The 22,613-nt window shown below is 44.2% G+C and overlaps 1 protein-coding gene across 1 annotated transcript in view; it reads left to right on the top strand.

The window, feature by feature from the left end:
• Positions 1–2,940: 2,940 nt before the first annotated feature.
• Positions 2,941–22,613, top strand: part of LOC136144144 (ATP-binding cassette sub-family C member 4-like) — a 140,643-nt gene continuing 120,970 nt past the window's right edge. The window contains exons 1-3 of the mRNA XM_065901804.1: positions 2,941–3,014; positions 12,276–12,386; positions 12,936–13,056. Coding sequence (XP_065757876.1) covers positions 2,941–3,014; positions 12,276–12,386; positions 12,936–13,056 — 306 coding nt within the window. The remainder of the gene's footprint in view (positions 3,015–12,275; positions 12,387–12,935; positions 13,057–22,613) is intronic.

Below are 22,613 nucleotides of genomic sequence, written 5' to 3' on the forward strand. Positions count from 1 at the left end.
GACTTCTTGCATACACGTGCATGCCGTACAGGTTGCTGCTGCTGCTGCTAAGTCACTTCAGTCATGTCCAACTCTATGCGACCCTGTAGATGGAAGCCCACCAGGCTCCCCCATCCCTGGGATTCTCCAGGCAAGAACACTGGAGTGGGTTGCCATTTCCTTCTGCAAGGCATGAAAGTGAAAAGTGAAAGTGAAGTAGCTCACTTATGTCCGACTCTTAGCGACCCCATGGACTGCAGCCCACCAGGCTCCTCCATCCATGGGATTTTCAGGCAAGAGTACTGGAGTGGGGTGCCATTGCCTTCTCCAGCCGTACAGGTTAATAAACTGTTTTTCTCTTGTTCATCTGTCTTACATTAATTGAATTTCCTAGGCCCCAGCCAGAGGTCCTAGAAGGGTAAAAGGAAAAGGAATTTTCTCCTCCCTTACAAGGTAAAATATACATAACACAAGTGAACTATTTTAACCATTTTTTTTTTTCTTTTTCACAACTACTTTATTGAAGTACTACTGACATACACAAAGCTGTACACATTTAAATTAAATGAACTTGATCAGTTTGGAGGTAAATAAACACCAGTGAAACCATCACCACAATCTATGCCATAACACATCCATCACCACCAAAAGTTTTCTACTGTCCTCTGTATTATTAGTATTATTTGTGATGAATACACCTACCATAAGATACCCCCCTTAGCAAATTTTTAAATATACAAAGCAGCATCAGTAACTATAGGTACTATCTTGTACATGAAGATGTCTAGGTCTTATTCCTGTTTTATAACTGAAACATAATGCTGTGATCAATATCTTCTGCTGTCTCCTCACGTCCTCTAGTAACCACCATTCTACTCTTATGAGTTTGACAATTTTAAACTCCCCATCCAAGTGGTTTATGCAGTGTTAGTCCCTCTGGAATGGCTTATTTCACTTAGTGTAACATCCTCTAGGTTTATCCATGTATTTTAACCATTTTTAAATGTACTATTGTAGGTGTTGATTATATTCACATTGCTGTGGAACCATCACCACAGTCCATCTCCAGGGCTTTTTCATCTTCCAACTGAAACTCTGTGTCCATTAAACAATCTCCACACTGCCCCTCCCCCCCCAGCAAACACCATTCTACTTTGTGTTTCTATGAATTGGACTAGTCTAGGCCCCTCATATAACTGGAATCTCAGTATTTGTCTTTTGGTGACTCAGTACTTCTTGACACCATGTGTGTACTAACCAATACTAACCAATTCTCCAACTCACCAGACACAACTCTGTCCTGCAATTTAAGTCAGGTCTGACACTATCTGCCTGGAGTTAGTGTTGGACCTCATCATGGGTTAAGGACTCAGTCCCACAAGACTGGCCCTTCTCAACTTCAGAGCCAGTCATGAGTCCAGGTGGTTACATGTTCTTCTTATGAACTGATCATAAATCAGGGTTCTCATAACCCCCTCCTTGGGTTTGGTAATTTTCTAGAGTGACTTAAAGCTCAGGAAAACAGTTTACTCAACTAGATCACTAGTTTATTATAAAAGGATTCAAGTCAGGAACAGCCAGATGGAAGCAATGCACAGCAAGGTAGGGGGAGGGGCAGGGGCTTCCAGGCCTCTCCAGGTGAGTCACCCTCCCAGCACCTGCACAGGTTCACCAGCTGGGAAGCTCTGTGAACCCCATCCTGCTGGTTTTTTATTGAGGCTTCATAGAAACATACTTAGGCAAGGTTGATTAAAGCATTGGCCATTGGTGGTTGAACCGTTTCCAGTCCCTCTTGTCCCTGGGCGTTGGGGGTGGGCTGAAACTGCCAACCCTTTAATCAGGTGTTTGGTTTTTCTGACAGACAGATGCATTCACTAAAACTCAGGTGTAGTTGAAAGGGGCTTGTTTCAATTATCAAGATACTTTTTCACTCTTATCTTAGAGCACCTGAGGGTTTTAGGAGTTCTGTGCCAGCAACAGCATGAAGACTAAATAAGTATTCTAATTATAAGTCACAACATAACAGTCTTCAAGGTTCATCCACGCTACAACACGTGTCAGAATTCCCTTTGTTTTTAAGGGTCATTAATACTCCACTGTATGTTTATACCACACTTTGTTTATTCATTCCAGAAATAATACTTTTGAATGCACTTATTTTCTTCCTATATATTCATATGGGCTTCATATATGGGAAAAAGGTTTGAAGTTCTTTATTTCCCTCTTGTACTGATACCCGCTTATTGGCTGATTTAAAATTTATTTATTTGAGGGATAAAGAAAGTAAACCTTGACTTCTCGCTTATGTACTTTTCTCTGTGCTCAGTTCACTGCTGAGTAACTGTCCTTCATGCCAGGAGAAGAATGAGCTGTGGTCTTTCCTTTTCCCTCCTCTTAAAACAGGATTCCTCAGGGCCAGCCTAGCAGTAGAACAGACACTAGGGAGCCTGGGGCTGTCACCTCAGTAGCCTAGCAGCTTTGTGCCAGTCATCTGTGCTCACCTCCACTGACCAGCACTGGCCACTAGCTCAGGGTATCTCGGTATCTCGCGGTGGGGTGGGGTCTATCCCAGGAAGGCCCTCCCAGGGTCCTGCTCCATTCCAGTTGGAGACCTTCCCACAGCGCCCTTGTTTGGTCCCAATGAGGGCAGCGTGCCCGGAGGGCGGGCTGCTATCTCCTTCTGCCAGCTTTCTCCAGGTCTTCACCACAGCGGAGGGGCGTTTCTGCAGCAGCCAGCCCCTCCCTCTCCACCTTCTGGGTGGGGGCCCGGGCTCAGAGCGCGCCCTCTGGTAGAGTTTGCAGCCCAGTGCGGGAGCTCGGGCGCCTGGGGTCCTGCATCCACGCCGTGCGGTTCCCCCACCGCCTACATCAGCGGCACCTGCGGCCTCGCCTCACACCTGCGTGTGACCCCCGGCTGCCCCCACCCCACGGCCCCGGCCCGCACGGGTCCAGGCGGGCAAGATGCGGCCGGTGTCCCAGGAGGAGAAGCCCAACCCGCTGCAGGACGCGAACTTTTGCTCCCGGCTGTTCTCCTGGTGAGCCCCCGCCTGGGATGAGACACCCCGCCGCCTTGGGGCCAGTGCCTGACGCTGCGCCTTTCAGGGGCTGAGGGTCGAGGGTCAGGGCGAGGGAGCGCTTTCCGATGGCTGCTTGTAGCGGTGGGGTCTCCCCACGCCGGCCGCGGGGGTCCCTGTCTGCACCCTTGGGTGAGGCGGCGGGAGGGGTAGCAGGACCGGGAAGAGGGACTTGGTGGCGGGGCGCAGGGTCTCCCTGCCTTGCAGCTCTCTGCCCCGTCAGCCTCCTTAGTCCCTGGAGCAGGAGGCAGGCAGGGAGGCTGAGAACCCAGGCTGCCCAGGGAGGTCACCGCCAGAGGGAGACGGACCAGACCCTGCACTCCATCCTTAGCCGGCTTCCCCAGGACAGCTCCGGATTCATAGTTCTGAACTAGCTCGCACCCTTTCCCCACTAAGCAGCTATGAACACCTTCCTTTATCTAATTAGTTCCCTGCAGCCTTGCCATCTTCCAAATATGGCCCCACCTTTCCCCACATTCCTGAGGTGAAGGCTGAGTTCCAGCTGCTCCAGGCTCCCTTGTCCCTGTGTCTGTGACCATGTCTCCCTCCCTCTTTCTCTCCGTGCGCATCTCCCACTGTACATCCTGGTATCTAGTTGTGACACATTTCACGTGTGTAAGAACACTATTGTTTTTTATTTAGTGAACGGGGACATGATTCTTGAACACATTTTGCCTTTACCTGGGATACACTGAGAGGACTGGAGGATGTATTTGACCAGCCCCTTTCCTTACTGTGAATGTCTCTGCTTCCACCTCTGAGAGTCACCCTGGGGATGGGGTCCCTGAAGCCTGTGGGGTCTTATCAGCACCTCTAGACTTTAGAGAAGCAGTGCAGGGTCTTGGTGCTGGTCTGCCAAGGAGTCTGCCCAGGAGTCATTTGTTCCTGAAAGCACTGAAGGGTCCCTGAGCCCAGAGGAAACACGCAGATGAAAAGCGGCTCAGAGAGATGAAGCTCTTAACTGAAGTTTTCCACCTGGTAGCTGGGACCACTAGGTGGGCAGGAACCTTTGGGTTTAATCACACTTGGGTGATTATTGTATCTTTTGTTTCTGGACCCTAAACCGTTTATCTTTCCCACAAATTCTGATGTTTCTTTCTTTTTTCTTGTTTAATATGGGGCGGCCTTGGGGACCCCCAGGAAATGGAAGCTTCTGGGCTTGTTCTGATGGTGGTGTGTTCAGTATGTAAATACATCTCTTGGCCGTTTGATAGCCCTTAAGGAAAAAGGAAAAAGGGTCAAGAAGAAAAAATGTGGGTGTGGGCGTCCCTGTTGGCCCATTGGTAAGAATCCACCTGCCATAGCAGGAGACCAGGAGACGTGGGTTTGATCCCTGGGTGGGGAAGTTTCCCTGGAGAAGGAAATGGCAACCCACATCAGTATTCTTTCCTGGGAAATCCCATGGACAGAGGAGCCTGGCAGGCTATGGTCCATGGGGTTGCAAAAGTGTCGGATATAACTTAATGACTAAACAACAAGCACCATAAATAATAACAAAGTAGGGACACTTCTCCTTAACTTCAGACAAGGCAAAGAACTCATCAGGGCAAGTCATGTTCTGTTGTGGATTTTCAAAATCTATGTGCATGGCAATGGGAATGTGAGGACTTCTTATTGATTTGGGTAGGTACCCATTTCCAATTTTCCTGCTGGAGTGGAAGGCGCTATGTATGACCTCTTATTTAACGTGTGAAGTCACCAAAGCAGAGAGGTTAAGTAATTTTTAAAAAAAAAAAAACTTTTAATTTTATATTGGAGTATAGCCAATTTGCAATGTTGGGATAGTTTCAGGTGGACAGGAAAGGGATTCAGCCATATATAAACATGTATCCATTCTGCCCCAAATTCTAGGAGGTTGAGCAAACTACCTACCATCACACAGCTAGTAGTGAGAGTTGGATCCCAAACCAGATAGTCTGGCTTCCGAGCCTGTGTTGTTGTGTATGTAACTGCAGTACTGAGCTGCTTCTATTTGTATACTTGTTCTTAAATACAGGGAGAAGGTGATTCCAAACACACCTTTGGTCTTGTAGGTGCAGTTTCTCAAGGGACGTTCTTAACATTTTTGCTGTTGGAGATGATGCACGTGAAACGTCTGTATAATCAAGTTTTAGGGTGGCTGTTCCCAAAGTATGACTTTCAGACCTGCTGCATCCTCCTTACCTGGCTTGTTAGAAATGCAAATCTCCCCCGTATTCCTTCTAGACCAGTTCTGTAAAGTTAGAAACCCTGAAGATGGTGTTAAACAAGCTCCAGGAGATTCTGATTGAAGGTAGAGGCTGGTTTCTGCTTTAAGCCTCTCCTCCCATTGGCATTGTTACTTCAGTGTTAACTTTTAAAAGGAGTCCAGACTTTGTGAGATTAGACATTGACCATGATTGCCATCCTGTATGTAAAATCTGAGGTAGCTTAGTGATTTCCTTGTGTCCCCCACTCACTGTCCTGGGAAAGCTGAAATGAGTCCAGGCAGGAAGTGCTGCCCAGAGACAAGGCCCATCTTGTAGAGAAAAAGTAAGTTTTCATCTTCTCATTGGGTGTTTGCTTTTCTTACATTTCATCTGCTTTCTAAATTTGTAAATGATGCCAATAACTAGCCTATTGTCTTTATACAAATGACCTCACGGGGGATTCAGTGTTTTCACAGCACAGGTAGAACTTAGAGTCTAAGAGAAGTTGTACATTATGGCTGTTGGTAATTGTGAATTTTAGAAAAGAATATATATATTTTTTATTTCTATTAAAAAAAGCTTTATAGAAGAAGGGCTTCCCAGGTGGCACAGAGTTAAAAAACCTACCTGCCAATGCAGGAGACACATGATCCCTGGGTCAGGAAGATTCGCTGGTAAAAGAAATGGCAACCCACTCCAATATTGTTGCCTGGAGAATCCCATGGACTGAGGAGCTTGGTGGGCTGCAGTGTATGGGGTCACAAAGAGTCAGACAGAACTGAGCACATAGAAGAAGAAAGGGTTAAGGATTTGTTTTTATTAGCCAAGAGTATTTGCTGATATTTTGGTTATTTCTTAGTCTTTCCCCTTGAAATATCTGCACATGCACAGTTTTTTTTTTAATCAAATTATAGCTCATGGTTTTTTATAATTAATTTTTATTGGAGCATAGTTGCTTAACCATGTTGTGTTAGTTATGCACAGTTTTCTATCAAGTTAAATATCTTTGGATCCTGATTCCTTCCTAATTTTCTGTGGTTAACATTTATAGAATTAAATAATGTTCAAAACATGGTATTTATTTTTTAATTAAGCTTTTATTTTGTATTGGAATATCTCCAACTGACAATGTTGTGATAGTTTCTGGTGGATAGCAAAGGGACTCAGTCATACATACATCTGTATCCATTCTCCCCCAGACTCCCCTCCCATCCAGGCTGCCACATAACATTGAGCAGAGTTCCCTCTGCTATACAGTAGGTCCTTGTTGGTTATCCATTTTAAATACAACAGTGTGTACCTGTCCACCCCAAATTTCCTACCTATCCCGTCCCCCCCATCCTTCTCCCTGGCAACCATAAGTTCTTTCTCTGTGAGTCTGTTTCTGTCAAAATGTGGTATTTAATTGAAATGTATGCAGTCTTTCACTTTTGTTTAGTATATTTTATTGCTAATTAGGATGTATGCATATCCCTGACTGTATATTTTGATGCATTTTTCCTTTTTCTATATTCCTAGAAGGAGAATAACTGGTAAAAGGCTGAATTGTTTTCCATCAGGTTTGGACCAATTTGCCCTCTTAACAGTCCTAATGTGCTTATTTCATTGTCAACTTTAAGTACCTAAATTACATTTTTTTCTGGGCCTAAAGTTAAAAATAATTCAGACAGTTTTAATTTGAATTTATTTGATTTGTGCATACTCAGTCACTCAGTTGTGTTCAACTCTTTGCAACACCATGGACTATAGCCTATCAGGCTACTCTTTCCATGTGATTTCCAAGGGTGGAATACTGGAGTGGATTGCCATTCGATTTGTTGAGATGGAACATTTTTTATGTCTGTTGACCATGTAGTTGTCTTTCTTTGAATGTCTATTAATAGATTTTGTCCTATAGAGCATTTGTATTTTTGAAATAATTTGTAATAGTGTGTATAATGCTATTTCAGATTTTCATTTGTTTTTTATTCAGTTTAGAAGTATTATATGTCACTAATTAGAATTTAGCTTTTCTTTTTGGTTTCTCCTGCTGCTCTTGTAGTATGTCTTTTAAAAATCCTGGCATCATGTAAATCTCTGTAAGCATTTAATTTTAGGTCTTGTTTTATTTCTAATAAAGGCAGCTAGTATTTTTTTTATTATTTGGTATAAGATGGATCCCATATTTCCAAACAGTCCATATTCCCATCATGGTTTATTGAATAATTCTTCCTTTTACCATTATTGGAAATCAGTGGCACAATTTATGAACCACGTCCAGTCTGCTGAGACTCTCCCTGGTGATGTCCCCGCTGTCCTGCACTGCAGCCTCTGGGGTGAGCTCTGCATTTCTCTCCCACCCTCATCCCCGAGGCCAGCAGGCTGGGGGTGAGTGCAAGACCTGTCCCCAAAGATGAGGGTGGAGCAGGGTCTTGGACCAGATGCACTTGGCCATCAGGGAGTGGTTACATCCTCGATCCCCTGACACTGGCCATGTCTCAGTCAGTGAACTGTCCCCTTGCACAGGGAGTGCAGGTGTGGAAACTGCCTCTGGTGTCAAGACAGACTCCAGAGACTCTTGTCAGAGAAGCTGATGATATGAGGGGGATATGAACTGGCCGAGGGCTGAGATGGTTTAGGGAGCTTGGTTCTGTAAGGCCCTTAATAACTATCGATTGTGAATACATAGAAATGTTTGATTTTAAACTAGGATTCTTAGCACCATTTTCAAACTATCACTTGTATGAATCTTGTTGTTCTTCATTAAAAGTCGGAAATCCACATGTTGTAGATGGAGGTTGGGTGAGCTCTCCAGGGCTCTTTCTCTGGCCTCAGCCTGTTTCCCTTGTAAACTGTTTATCTTGAGTTCTGGTAATCTTTTTTTTTTTGTTTTGTTTTTGAGTTTTGGTAATCTTAAACATTAAGTTCAGCCCCAAGCAAGATGTATAACATCCCAAAGGTGTATTCAGATTTACTTCTATGTCCTTATGGGAAAATACACTGCCTAACAAATTTATCTCCTGTAGCTTATTCTTGATTTTGGGGGTCTTTCTAGTCCTGCATTTCATCAGTGAAGAGGTATCAGGCTGTGTCTTTTCAGAGGTGTCAGGTGGATAATTTGCCTTTCTGAGTCTTCCTTGGGTTCCCTAATCATGTTGATCCCTTCTCTCGGTTGACATGAAACAGAGAGACTGTCAAATATTTCTTCAGCAAAGATGAGTTTATTTGGGTTCAGCAGAGAATTACTGTTCAAGGTTTCAAACCAGCGTCAGTCACGTGCAAGTCCCCAAAGTGCAAGGAAGGGAGAGCACTTTTATAGAGGGGAAGGGAAGCTGGGAGGAATGTCAAACTGTCCATTTCTTTTTGCTGGCTGAGTCCTTGCCAGGAAAGGAGAGGAGTCTCTCTCCTTCCTGTTGGGGTTGCAGTAGTTGTAACCTCATGTATCAAAGTTATCAGAGGCTTTCTACTGGGGGCCACATGAACACTTTGGTGGCAGTGGCTGCTCTTTGTTTGGAAGGACTTGTCCTGTTCAGAGCATCACTGACCCTCTCAGCATCCCAGGGAGGTGTTCTCTCCAGGTGTTCTCCCCACTTTCCAGAGGCCAATACTGAGAGGTTTTGTGGCTAGTTCATGCTCATACAACCAGGAAGTGGCAAAGTCTAGACTCCAACACAGGAACATTTCCAAATGAGGCACATCAGGTGCAATTTTTGTGTCTCTTAAAATTTTTCAAGCTGGAAAAGGCACACAACATAAAATTTACCATCTTGACAATTTTTAAGCATACAGTTCAGTATTTTTAACTACCTTCACATTATCATGCAACCAGTTTTCAGAATTCTTTTCATCCTGTACTAGTGTGCTATTAAAACACTAAATCCCCACCTCCTTTGCCCCCAGCCCCTGGCTCCCACAGGGCCATTTTGTTTCTCTTTGAATTTGACTGCTCTGAGGACTTCATGTAAATCAAATCATAAAATATTCGTCCTTTGTGATGCACCATTTTACAACCCCACTGTCAGTGTGCAGGGTTCCAGTTTCTCCACATCCTTGCCAACACTATTTTCTCTTCTCTCTCCCCCCCCGCCCCCCGCTGCCATGGTAGCCCTCCTAATATGTGTGAGCTGGTGTCTCATTGTGGTTTTTCGTTTGCATTTCCCTCATAATTAGTGATGTTGAGCATCTTTTCCTCTTCAAGCAGAATTTTAAAGAGGGTCTTTTGGGGCAGGATGTCCTTATCTGGGTAAGTCCCAGTGCTGATTCCCTGAGCATTTTCTGTAGGGGACAAGTGTGGAATAAATCACCCAACATGTTTCAAACCTGTTTAGTGGTAAAACTCGCAGATTTATCCTTTTGTTTTGGAAGGAAATTGAGACCTAGAGATGTTAAAGGTGGTGGAGATGCTGAACTGGAGTGAACTGGAGCAGAGGACAGTTGAGGCCCTGGGTGCTCAGCACCACTGCTGGGACTAGAGTCCAGTCTTCTGACTCCTGGACTGGGGTTGTTTAAAGGTGCCAAGATACCAGGATTAGCAAAGTTCACTCTCTCTTATTGCTTCTTAATGAGCCATGGATCTTCATACATTCAACAAACAGTTCTTGAGTGTCTGTACCCATGTTGTCCTAGGAATAACAGGATAAAATGTGATCTCTGATGTTGCTGTTATTCAGTTGCTCAGTTGTGTCCGTCCATCTCTTTTCGACCCCATGGACCAGCACACCAGGCTGCCCTGTCCTTTATTCTCTCCCAGAGTTTGCTCAAGTTCATGTCCATTGAGTCGGTGATGTTATCTAACCATCGCATCTTCTGCTGCCCTCTTCTACCTTCAATCTTTCCCAACATCAGGATCTTTTCCAATCAGTCAGATCTTCATAGGTTGGTCAAAATATTCGAGCTTCAGCATCAAGACTTCCAATGGATATTCAGGGTTGATTTCCTTTAAGATTGACTGGTTTGACCTCTATCCATGGGTTATTATGGTCTGGCCTTGGAAATTTCCTTCCCTGGCAAAATCAGTAAAATGGTGTTTACCAATGGGCTGTCTCTGCACACTATTATCATTTCAATAATGCATAATCAATCTGACTAGGTTTCTTTGGTGGGATCTTCTGTTCAGTTACTGTTTTTTCCATTTATAATAAATAATTGCAGAGAGATAAGTGAGATTATGTAAATATCATCTTCACATTAAACTTTCACCCACTGGTTTTAATTTCCATTGATGATTTTCTGACTTGATTGTTCCTTTTATGCTCGTTTGCATTTGTTTTCAAGAGCTTTCCTTTCTCTCCTGTTTATGTAGCAGTACAGTTCATGGATTCTTTCATTATTTACTGGGTTAGGGTTTATTGCCATTTATTTGTTTTGATGCTCAAAGTATCCCAGATTTGTCTAGCAAGAGCCATTCAAGCGTCTCTGTCCTTTCCACTCATCCTCATGGTTCCTTGAGTCTTCCTTATTTTATGGCACAAGATGTCCCAGGCCCATCTAGGACTTTCTCTGCCTGTTGGTCTTGACCTGTAGATAGTGAAGCTTTTGCTGGGAATGCCTGGGGCTCTGCTCAACAGATCTCATACCAGTTATGAATAGCCACCACAAATTCTTCTTTTGGAGTCAGGGCTGGCTGGACCAGCCATTGTGGCCCTTAGGACTGTGAGACACGTCTCAGCAGCAACCATCAGGGAACTTTGAAATGCCAAGGTGTATTACTCACATGCCCCGGAGGGTACAGGACACCCCTGGGGTGACACAGTGAGGTTAGAGAGAGAAAGAGGAAGCTCATGTGCAAGCCTGGACCTGAGGTTCTGCCTTTTTGAGGTTGAGGGTGGGGTGTCTAGGATTTTAATGGTTCACTCTTTTTTGGTAAATTTAAAATATAAGAGCGGGAATTAAAGTGTGGGAAGGGAGAAGCAAGCAGTCAGTGAGATAGTCTGTTATCAGGTCAACCAGAGCTTTCTAAAAGCGGTAACTTCATGGGTGGGGTGACCTGGCTCTTTATCTCATTGTGTAGCTGTCACGTGTTCACTGGAGATGGATGTCTTTGACATGGATGTCTCCAAAGCTTAATGTTGGGCATGAGACAAGTGCTCAGGCCTGGTGCACTGGGAAGACCCAGAGGGATCGGGTAGAGAGGGAGGTGGGAGGGGGGATCGGGATGGGGAATACATGTAAATCCATGGCTGATTCATGTCAATGTATGACAAAACCCACTACAATATTGTAAAGTAATTAGCTTCCCACTAATAAAAATAAATGAAAAAAAAAAATGAATTATCAGGTGCTAACACACACTGCCCCAACCTTGGAACCAGCCATTTCTTCAGCTGGTTCATTTTAGGGTAGAAGGATATTACAAAGCCAAGATCTGGGTGAAGGGAGTCAAAAGACACAAACTTCCATTATAAAACAAATTAAACAGTAGGATTAGCTATAGTCACCAGACTCGACATTACATCCTCATGAAAGTGAACGTGAAAGTCGCTCAGTCATGTCTGACTCTTTGCAACTCCATGGACTGTATAGTCAATGGAATTCCCACCTGCAATGTGGGAGACCTGGGTTTGATCCCTGGGTTGGGAAGTTTCCCTGCAGAAGGGAAAGGCTACCCACTCCAGTATTCTGGCCTGGAGAATTCCATGGACTGTATAGTCCATGGGATCACAAAGAGTCGGACATGACTGAGCGACTTTCACTTTCTTCAAGGTGTAATGTTCAGTCTGGTGACTATAGTTAATCCTACTGTATTGAATATTTGAAAGCTGATAAGAGAGTAGACCTTAAAAGTTCTTTTCACAAGAAAAAAATTGTAATTTTGTATGTTAAACAAAACCCCAAAATCGGGGAACTAGAATGCTCTTTGCTACCTGTGTGTCATTGCTTCTGGGGCCTCTCAGCCTACAGAGTTAGGGAGTGTGTGTGTATCTGTGTGTGAGTGTGTTAACGCATATCTACTTATTCCACCATATCTCTATATATTTAAAATATAGTTTTTTTTTTAACAAAGCCCATCACTGTAGGATTCTAATTAGAGCTGTATAATTTAGATATATGTCACTGTTCTTTTACTTTTTAACAGGTGGCTAAACCCCTTGTTTAAAATTGGTCATGAACGGAAATTAAAACCAGATGACTTATACTCAGTGCTTCCAGAAGATCGCTCCCAGCACCTTGGAGAAGAGTTGCAAGGGTGAGCACAGGAAGCAGGGAGGAGGGGAGGGAGAGGGAGAATTTCCACATGTGCCTAAAGGTTTGAGCGGGTGGGCTTTGCTTCCTCTGGGTTCTTCTGAGCCTCCTCCCCTGACACTGCATGCTCACCCTCTCAGGCCGACCCTGGGCTTAGCCCACTTTGGAGACTGGGGGAGCCCGTGTTCCCTGTGCATTTATGTGGACATGGAGGCAACCCACAGCCATGGCCCTGGAGGCCGAGCTCTGTCCCTGGAGGTGGGGCCCCTGGTGGAGGGTGTCTGCCCTCCTGATCTGCTCATGACCTGTGAGTCCAGCAAAGCTTGGCAGGAGCTTGTTTCCTGAGACTGGGACTTTTCCCTCAAAGCCTGGTCTGGTGGTTTTTCAGGTGCTCTGGTCTTCACTGCTCATCCTTCAGGTGCCCTGTGACCAGTTAGCCAGCACCTCCGGGGCCCGCAGAGCAACTGCAGGAAAGGCTCAGCTCCCTCTCCGCCCCTCCCCCGTCTCACCTGTAGCCGGGCTGCTCTTCACCGTGGTTTGTTTCTCATCACAGGTACTGGGATCGAGAGGTTTTGAGAGCCAAGAAAGCTGCACGGGAGCCTTCTTTAATGAGAGCAATCATCAAGTGTTACTGGAAATTCTATTTCGTTTTGGGACTACTTACATTTCTTGAGGTAAAGGCTTTTTCATACTGTGCATTGCTTCTCAGTGTATGCAGATCAGTACTGAGATGGATGAGATGGTGGGGAGAGAGGACAGTGGTTTAAGGTCTGAAGATAAAACTTGTCTGTGAATCACAATGTAGTTCAGCGGTTGTATTTACTTTCAGAATGGACAGGTGCTTAAAGGACAAATGCTCCAGGGGATTACTATTGGGTTGGCCAAAGAATTCTTTCAGGTTTCACATAACAGCTTATGGCAAAACTTGAATGAACTTTTTTGCCAAGCCAATGTTTTTCTTTTAACTAGTTAAAACACAGTATTGTTGAAGGATGACATGATAAGAAAAGACCTTTTATACCATATTAGGACATTGTTAGTGCTCAGTAAATGATATAATTGCTAAAAGTGACCCTTGAGAAAAAGAAGATCCTACAACCTCAAGGAATATGTGCCTCATGGTTTGGAGGAAGTAAACTTGGACCTGAGCCCAAAACATAAGACATTTTATAGTCACTCAGCAAGTACCTTGCCCGGGACACCTCTGATAAATGCTTTCCTAAGAAGGGATCATCACCTCTCCCGTTCCAAAGGAACAGGACCCGGGGCCCAGAGTCTGGGCAGGAGCTGCCAGAGCTCCAAGAGCACACCCTTCCCTGGGCTGTGCCCCACCCCGTGCGCCAGGTCACCCAGGCCAGAGTCCCCCTGTGGGGAGAAGCTCCAACTTCACCATGCGTGAATTGTGGAGAATCCGTGCACCACCTGTGCTGGTTTCTGTCCCTGGCTGTGGGGGTGGTTTGCTGGTTGAAGGGAGAGTCTTGGTACCTGGGATTGGCAGAGGGTAGAGGAGGGGATGTGCAGGAGAAAACCAGAGACAGGAAGCCGTGAGGTCAGTGACCTCCATGACCCTGAAGATCCTGGGTCAAGATCCCCCAGAGGACAGTCCCCCAGAGGACAGTCCCCCTGGGGCCCCCTGCTGGCAGCCCCCTGTTCTGGCTGACCTGCTGGCGGTCTGCTGCAGAACCCCTGGGTGACTCGTGCTCTCCGTGGTCCCTTAGCGCTGCCTTAGGGACACGAGCGGGCTGTGAGTGTGTGAGAGCAGGAGGGATGGAAGATGCAGTTGCTGTGAAAGGGGTGTCTTAGGTGGAGAAGGTGTGAGCTGTCAGTCCATTGCATTGAGGTGATGTGGGTGGGCCAGGTGGTTTACAGTGGGCGGCATGTCTCTTATTTAAAGGCTGTGCTGTACTGAAGGGCCTGCGGGCAGTGGGCAGCTGGGTAGGTGAAGTCTGCCGCACACAACTGGAGAGATGGAGAGTCTGTCAGCTCTCAAGTGACTGGGTGGTCCTGGGGGATGGAGTTCTCGTTGATGACAAAGATGGATTGACCATTGTGCTGGAGGGTGGTGACAGGTGTGTGGGGCAGTGTGCCACCTGAGAGAGAGCTCTGACCACTGAGATACTGCAGTGCCTTGTGAAGGGCAGGGTGGTGTTGATTCCAAAGTTGTCCAGCCCCAGGAACACTTCCTGCTGGGATCCAGAAAGGTCAGGCCAGGGGGCTGTGTCAAGTGTCAGTTGGTAGAGCCCTGGCCCCTCCTTTAGGAGGCTGGTCACTGGGCGGTCATGGCAGAGAAGTGGAGAGTAGAGGACCTTAAAACAAGGGAGCTCATCCTCTGTAGTACTAGAAGTACTAGTAGCAGTAACAGGGGCTCATACTCAGTAGTCATGGTGGTGGCAGCAACAGTACTATTGGCAGTGCAGTAGTAACAAAATAAGTTCAGTTCAGTTCGGTCACTCAGTCGTGTCCGACTCTTTGCAACCCCATGAACCGCAGCACGCCAGGCCTCCCTGTCCATCACCAACTCCCAGAGTCTACCCAGACCCATGTCCCTCGAGTCCTTGATGCCATCCAACCATCTCATCCTCTGTTGTCCCCTTGTCCTCCTGCCCTCAATCATTCCCAGCATCAGGGTCTTTTCAAATGAGTCAGCTCTTTGCATCAGGTGGCCAAAGAATTGAAGCTTCAGCTTCAACATCAGTCCTTCCAGTGAACACCCAGGACTGATCTCCTTTAGGATGGACTGGATGGATCTCCTTGCAGTCCAAGGGACTCTCAAGAGTCTTCTCCAACACCATAGTTCAAAAGCATCAATTATTCAGCACTCAGCTTTCTTTATAGTCCAACTCTCAAATCCATACATGACCACTGGAAAAACCATAGCCCTGACTAGATGGACCTTTGTTGGCAAAGTAATGTCTCTGCTTTTTAACATGCTATCTAGGTTGGTCATAACTTTCCTTCCAGGGAGTAAGCGTCTTTTAATTTCATGGCTGCAATCACCACCTGCAGCGATTTTGGAGCCTGAGAAAATAAAGTCAGCCATTGTTTCCACTGTCTCCTATTTGCCATGAAGTGATGGGACCAGATGCCATGATCTTAGTATTCTGAATGTTGAGTTTTAAGCCAACTTTTTCACTCTCCTCTTTCACTTTCATCAAGAGGTTCTTTAGTTCTTCTTCACTTTCTGCCATTAAGGGTGGTGTCATCTGCATATCTGAGGTTATTGATATTTCTCCCGGCAATCTTGATTCCAGCTTGTGCTTCATCCAGTCCAGCATTTCTCATGATGTACTCTGCATATAAGTTAAATAAGCAGGGTGACAATATACAGCCTTGACATATTCCTTTTCCTATTTGGAACCAGTCTGTTGTTCCATGTCCAGTTCTAACTGTTGCTTCCTGACCTGCATACAGGTTTCTCAAGAGGCTGATCTGGTATGCCCATCTCTTTCAGAATTTTCCACAGTTTATTGTGATCCACACAGTCAAAGGCTTTGGCATAGTCAATAAAGCAGAAATAGATGTTTTTGTGGAACTCTCTTGCTTTTTTGATGATCCTGCAGATGTTGGCAATTTGACCTCTGGTTCCTCTGCCTTTTCTAAAACCAGCTTGAACATCTGGAGGTTCACGGTTCACATATTGCTGAAGCCTAGCTTGGAGAATTTTAAGCATTACTTTACTAGTGTGTGCGATGGGTGCAATTGGGTGGCAGTTTGAGCATTCTTTGGCATTGCCTTTCTTTGGGATTGGAATGAAAACTGACCTTTTCCAGTCCTGTGGCCACTGCTGAGTTTTCCAAATTTGCTGGCATATTGAGTGCAGCACTTTTACAGTGTCATCTTTCAGGATTTGAAATAGCTCAACTGGAATTCCGTCACTTCCACTAGCTTTATTTGTAGTGATGCTTCCTAATGCCCACTTGACTTTGCATTCCAGGATGTCTGGCTCTAGGTGAGTGATCACACTATTGTGATTATTTGGGTCATGAAGATCATTTTGGTACAGTTCTTCTGTGTATTCTTGCCACCTCTTCAGTAGTAACAAAATAAGTAGTACTCAAAATAAGTTATGTATCAGGAATTGCTCTGAGCACTTTATGTGTAATATCATTTTTATTCCTTGGACTAACTCAATGAAATTGTAGGTTACATAGTACCCCTATTTTAGAATAGAGGACACAGTCCAAGTAGTTACATGGGATGCCCGTGGTCACACTGAGCATAAAGAGCAAACTGAAGTTCCACTTCGGGCACTCTGACTTACAAGTCTGTTCATCTCAATGCCTAAGAGCTTGTCCAGGGTCAGAAAGGCTTGTCTTTAGAGCTTTCTATGCATGGTGTCAGACACATGCATCCTGAACTTTGTCTTAAGATAATAAATAGGATGCTAAGAATTTCCTGGAGCAGGAAGTCAGGTTTGGGACTGTAAATGAGGGTAGAGTTCAGGTGTCCATGTCCCTTGATGCCAGATTTGACTAGGATGTTGATGCCAGCAGCAACATCATGCTGTGTTCAGATGGACCAGGAGCCCTTTATCCTTCCTCTCATTACCATTCCTAAGTGGTGTTAGTCTTAGATAGTGGAAGATCTAAACTCAGTTCAGGATTCTCTAAAACATGAACACATTTACTTTATGACCCCCTGCCCTCTTTTAATTTCTCTGGTGCACAGGACAACTCCTGGGTTACCCATGGTTCCCAGACAGTGCTGTGACCAGCACAGGCACTCCTGGCACACAGTGGGAAGAATCAGGGTGATACCAGTCCAGGGGGAGGATTCTGGGGTTACAATTTCAAAGTGTGAAACCTCTGTCCTGTGAGAATTGAGGAGTGATCATAGTGCTTGGGGAAGCAAGTACCAGGCTAGTGTTCAACCTGAGCATGTGCTGGTAACCCCTAATTAGAACAGAACAGCCAGCGAGCTCTCTGCATGCCTGTCCCGTTTGTGCACCCCCATGGGGACCTTGGGTGGGGAGAACAGGTATCCCCTGCTTGGGGCCGTCAGGATGGAGAGGAGGAGCCTGAAGACTCTTCCTGGACCAGGGACCCAGAGACCACTTCCCAGGTCATCAGGGCTTCTCTCTGAGAGATGAGGTCTCTACCTGCTGGTGTGTAAATGGGGTGACCTTGAAGAGCCTCACTGGGTTCACTCACTCTCCTCCCCTGAGTGGGGAGGAGTGACCATGGTTTATGTCCTCTTCCTGGGAACCTTAGAAATGGCCAGCTTTGTCTAATCACTGACCTTTGTCCAAGGCCCCTTTTGCTGGTTGTCTCTCTTTTAGGTAGAGGCTGTAGGAAGTCACGTATTTGTGTAAATCTTCACTCTGGAGCTCAGCTGAGGGGCAGGAAGTAACAGAATCCTCTGCGTCCCACAGTGGACTTTGTGCCTGGGCTCAGGGCTGGTTCCCCAGGAGCTGAGTGGTCTTTGCATTTATTTCCCAACCCTTTCTTCCATGTGTTCCTCACTCCTGCTCAACCCAGGAGGCTGAGGAGTGGCTGCTGGTGGCAAAGATACTGTGGGCTGAGAGCAACCACTGAGGACCACACAGCAAGGGAGAAGAGGAGAGAGCATTGTGCCAAGCAGCCAGGGGCCTGCAGAGCAAACTTGCCTTGCTGATTTTGAGAGCATAGCATTAGCCATCAGATGTTAGAAATATTCACAGTGATGACCTTGAGACATATATGAGGGTGATGCCTTTCAATTCATTTAAAAAAACTGTATTTTTACTGTCTCATTGAAAAGTTTTTTTTTAAAAATTGAAGTATGATTGACTTATAATATTATATTTGTTTCAAGTGTATAGCGTAGTAATTCAATCTTTTTGTACATTATAAAATGACCACCCAGATCAGTCTAGTTACTCTGTTACCATACAAAATTTTCCAATGTTATTGACTTTATTTCCTATGTTGTACATTACATCCCCATAACTGGAAGTTTGTGCCTCTTCCTTTCCCTCATCTATTTCACTCATCCTGCTATCCCTCTCAATCCATTTTCTTTGATAAGTCAAGGAAATAGGTGACTAGTTTTTTTAAAAAAAGATTGCCTTCAAAAAGGTGAAAAATTAAAAATTCTTCTTAGAAGTGAAACTTTTGAATTACTGTTCAGAAAAGTTGGCTTTTAGAAGTGACTTTTCTCAAGAGTTCTTGTTCTGCCATGATGGCCTATAAATAGCGACGAGTTTTCTAAGCCCTTTGTGAAACCGGCCTCTGTGATTAAGGATAGAATAGGTCTCTTCCCAGGACTCCTGTCTTGTGTATACTGTAGAAATCTGCTAATTTTTTTGCTTTCTCATGTGACAAGAAGTTTCTAGTTTATCATTGCACACACAAAAAACTGTGCATCATTAAGTACAAATTTGCCCCAGCCCTAGAATCTCCATTCTCCAAGCAGCCATGGCTCCTTCTAGTGGGAAATGGTATTTAGAGACTATGGTCTGGGCATTAGGGGTGCTCATTGCTGTTGAATTGGCTATTGTTTCTCAGCTTTTTCATTGGACAAAGCTAGTATACATTGTTTATAGTAAACAGACTTTGAGTTTATATGGGTATTTCCAGTCGAAATCAGATTCCAGAGAGTAGTGCTTTTACTTTATCTTTTTACTCTTAGATTGGTATCTCTTTTCCTCTCATCATCTTTTCTCTTTTCTTCCATGCCTAATGGTGGCTCAGATGGTAAAGAGTCTGCATGCAGCGTGGGAGACCTGGGTTCAATCCTTGGGTTGGGAAGGTGCCCTAGAGGAGGGCATGGCAACCCACTCCAGTATTCTTGCCTGGAAAATTCTGTGGATAGAGGAGGCTGGCAGGCTATGATTCATGGGGTCACAAAGAGTCGGACACGACCGAGCAGCTTAACTTAATCCCAGTTCTCAATGATACCAACATAATTAGTCATTTAAAAATCTTATAATATCAACACTATTAACAGTAATGTGACTTTTGGAAGCTTTTGTTGTTGTTGCTGTTCATATTGTTCTTAGATAGGCTTATTACACAGGGTATGTGTTTTCAAATAATTTCTTTAAAAACCACTTTTAATAATTCTTTTTTGTATAACTTTGCCAATCTACTGGATGGATATAGCTTTTACTTCATTTTACTCTAAAATTTAAGAAATTAATTTTGAAAACTTGATTGTTTTATAATTACAATTCTGTAAAATGCTTTCACAATTCCAAAGTCAAATCAATAAAAGAGGCTATTTTTAAAGAAGATTGGCATCCTTATTCCATTCTAATTCTTCCCCCACTTTAGATGTAACATTATAAATTTTGATTCATATTTTTAGTAAATACAATATTTTATAAACATTTATTATTTTCTGTGGTGTCCGATGGAAGGTCTGAATTTCCTCATTGAAGTCTCAAGAGTTTTGGTTCATAAGGAGTTTGCTTAGAAGCATGATGTGTAACATATAACTTGAGTTAAAACCCTCTGTGGTACTTGTAAGTCCTTCAAAGCAGGTTCATGGCCCCTCTAAGCCCAGATGCCCTGATGATGCAGGATAATAGCAGATGCTTCCATGGGATTAGTTTCTACATCCAGAATCTTCCAGGGAGAGGGAACCTCAGGGTCCATCTTTAATCAGTTGAACCTAAACCAGTTTCTGGAGGCTTGGCTTCAGGCCTCAGAGTGTTCCTAACTCCTCCCAGGTGATGCTAAGGTGTAGTCAGGATGAAGACCACTGTGTCAGGAGGAGTGAGGTTATGTTTAGCATCCATAATAACCATCCAAATAACCATCCAAATCCAAATAACCATCTGGTTATTATTTTCCCAGATTCACTGCTCTTCCTCCTTAGCTCTGGATCTGTCTCAGCTCTGCTGTTTGTCACCTGATCCCTCATTTCTGAAGATAAATTGCCCCTTCATTTTTCCCACAAGCTCATTTTTTTCTGCTTATATATTTCACTCAAGCATTTTTTCCTTTGATATAGCTTGTTTCTGTTTTCTTCGTTTTCTTAATTTTTCTCTTGAAGCAGAGTTGGTGGAGTTAGGTAAGAAACGTTTTAAGTATGTGTGGAAATGTAACAGAGAAACTATACTGACTAGGGAAATTTTAGCACTTAACCCTATGAGACATTCTCCTAAGAAGCAGGAAATGGGGCTCAAAAGTCAAATGCTTTCAGGATACTGAAAACCAAGGACTCCACCAAGAAATGTCTGCCCCAGAGACTCTGAGATTCTTGTAGAAACTTGATCAAATGTTTTCATTTTATATTGGACTCTTTTTAAAAATCATGGTTTCATAGTTGTGAAGAATTCCTATGAAGATGTAAGAACTCTATTTTCAATTGCTTTGTGGAAAGAATATTCACAAATCAAACTTAGACTGATGTCAAAGATGAAGAGTTTTGGGGAACAATTTTTGATCTGGTGCCTGCTTATCTAGAAAGTTTTAATTTGGTTAAGTTTCAAGTTTGATAGTGAATATTTTCTCAGTTGTTTTATTCCTCACTAGTTGAGGGTTAGGATCATGAATAGAGAGAAGAGTAGAAGCTATAGGCCATGGACTGGCATTACTCCTTTGTGAGTCTGTTTGCTCAATTGGGTTATTAAAGACATTGTCTCTCAGCAGATAAAACCCAGACACTTAGATGGTAATAACCTGCCTTTATTTTGCACTTTTTTTTTTTTTTGCTGGACTTGTTGCATTTATCAGTATTCTTTTAGGTGGGTGACATTACTCTTACTCCTCGTGTAATTGCAACAATATTAGGATCAAATAGCTGAGTAACAGCCAGCAAAGGTCCATCTAGTCAAAGCTGTGATTTATCCAGTAGCCGTGAGAGTTGGACGTGAGAGTTGGACCATAAAGAAAACTGAGTGCCGAAGAATTGATGCTTTTGAACTGTAGTGTTGGAGAAGACTCTTGAGAGTCCCTTGGACTGTAAGGAGATCCAACTAGTCCATCCTAAAGGAAATCAGTCCTGAATATTCATTGGAAGGACTGATGCTGAAGTTGAAATTCCAATACTTTGGCCACCTGATGCAAAGAACTGACCTTTGTTGGAAAAGACCTGATGCTGAGAAAGATTGAAGGTGGGAGGAGAAGGGGATGACAGAGGATGAGATGGTTGGATGGCATCACTGACTCTATGGATATAAGTTTGAGCAGTCTTCAGAGCTTGGTGATGGACAGGGAAACCTGGCATGCTGCAGTCCATGGGGTCGCAAACAGTTGGACATGACCGACCTATTGAACTGAACACATAGCAGTGATTCCCAAAGAGAATCACAGTTTTAGGACACTTTGGAATGGCAGGTTTACCTTTGGGCTTCTGGTGGATAGCCCCAGGTTTGTAGCCTGCAGCACTGGGCTTCCCATGATCGTATCTGGGCTGGGACTGCCATGTGTAATTTGACATTCTTGCTTCTCTGTGTAAGTTTCTAGACTTCTGTCTCAGGAAACTGTATCAGCAGTGTGTTTTATAATCTATAAGGTGCCTTTCTCAAGCTCTTAGTGCCTCCAGGTGTGAATGATGGATCTTGCTGGAAATATAGAGTGAGCCTTTGTGTTCTTGAGAACTGATCATCTTCTTCTGATATGGTCTTCTTACTCATAATTCTTCCACTAACAATCTTCTCTTCTCTGGAGTAGATGAAATCTCCTGTGACCTTGTGGAAGGTAAGGCAGGGGTTACAGTCTGTGAACATGTGTGTAGAACAAGACAGAAGTTTAGGGCTTCAGTGTCACATCCTTATGAGATATGGGGTCAACTTTCTGTAAATAATCTGATCAGGCACTACTTAGTTGAGCAGAAAATGCATTTTAGTTATGCTTCATGTTTTCAGTTTTGGATTCTCCTTCTCTTCCTCTTGTGGGCTCCTCAACTTTGTACAGACTGAAGAGAGCTATCAAAAGCAAACCCATCAGGGGACTTCCCTGATAGTTCAGTGGTTAAGAGTCTGCCTTCCAATGCAGGGTTCACGGGTTTGATCCCTGGTCAGGGAATTAAGATATCACATGCCTCAAGGCAACTAAGCTGGTGCTTCCCAACTAGAGAAAGCTGCATGCTACAATGAAGACCCAACACAGCAAAAAAACACACACACACACAAAAAACAAAAAACAAACATTTCGTGCTGGAGATTTCTTGGTGGGTGATGTTTTGCAGTCGAGTAGACTAGTTAAAGCTGATAGAGATCAAGTCTAGACATTAATTGAGAGCAACAATGTTTTATCATGTGGGAGATAGCCAACATACTCAAAATATCCAAAAAAAAGCAAAA

The sequence above is a fragment of the Muntiacus reevesi genome, chromosome 11, assembly GCF_963930625.1.
Source record: "Muntiacus reevesi chromosome 11, mMunRee1.1, whole genome shotgun sequence".
Lineage (NCBI taxonomy): Eukaryota > Metazoa > Chordata > Mammalia > Artiodactyla > Cervidae > Muntiacus > Muntiacus reevesi.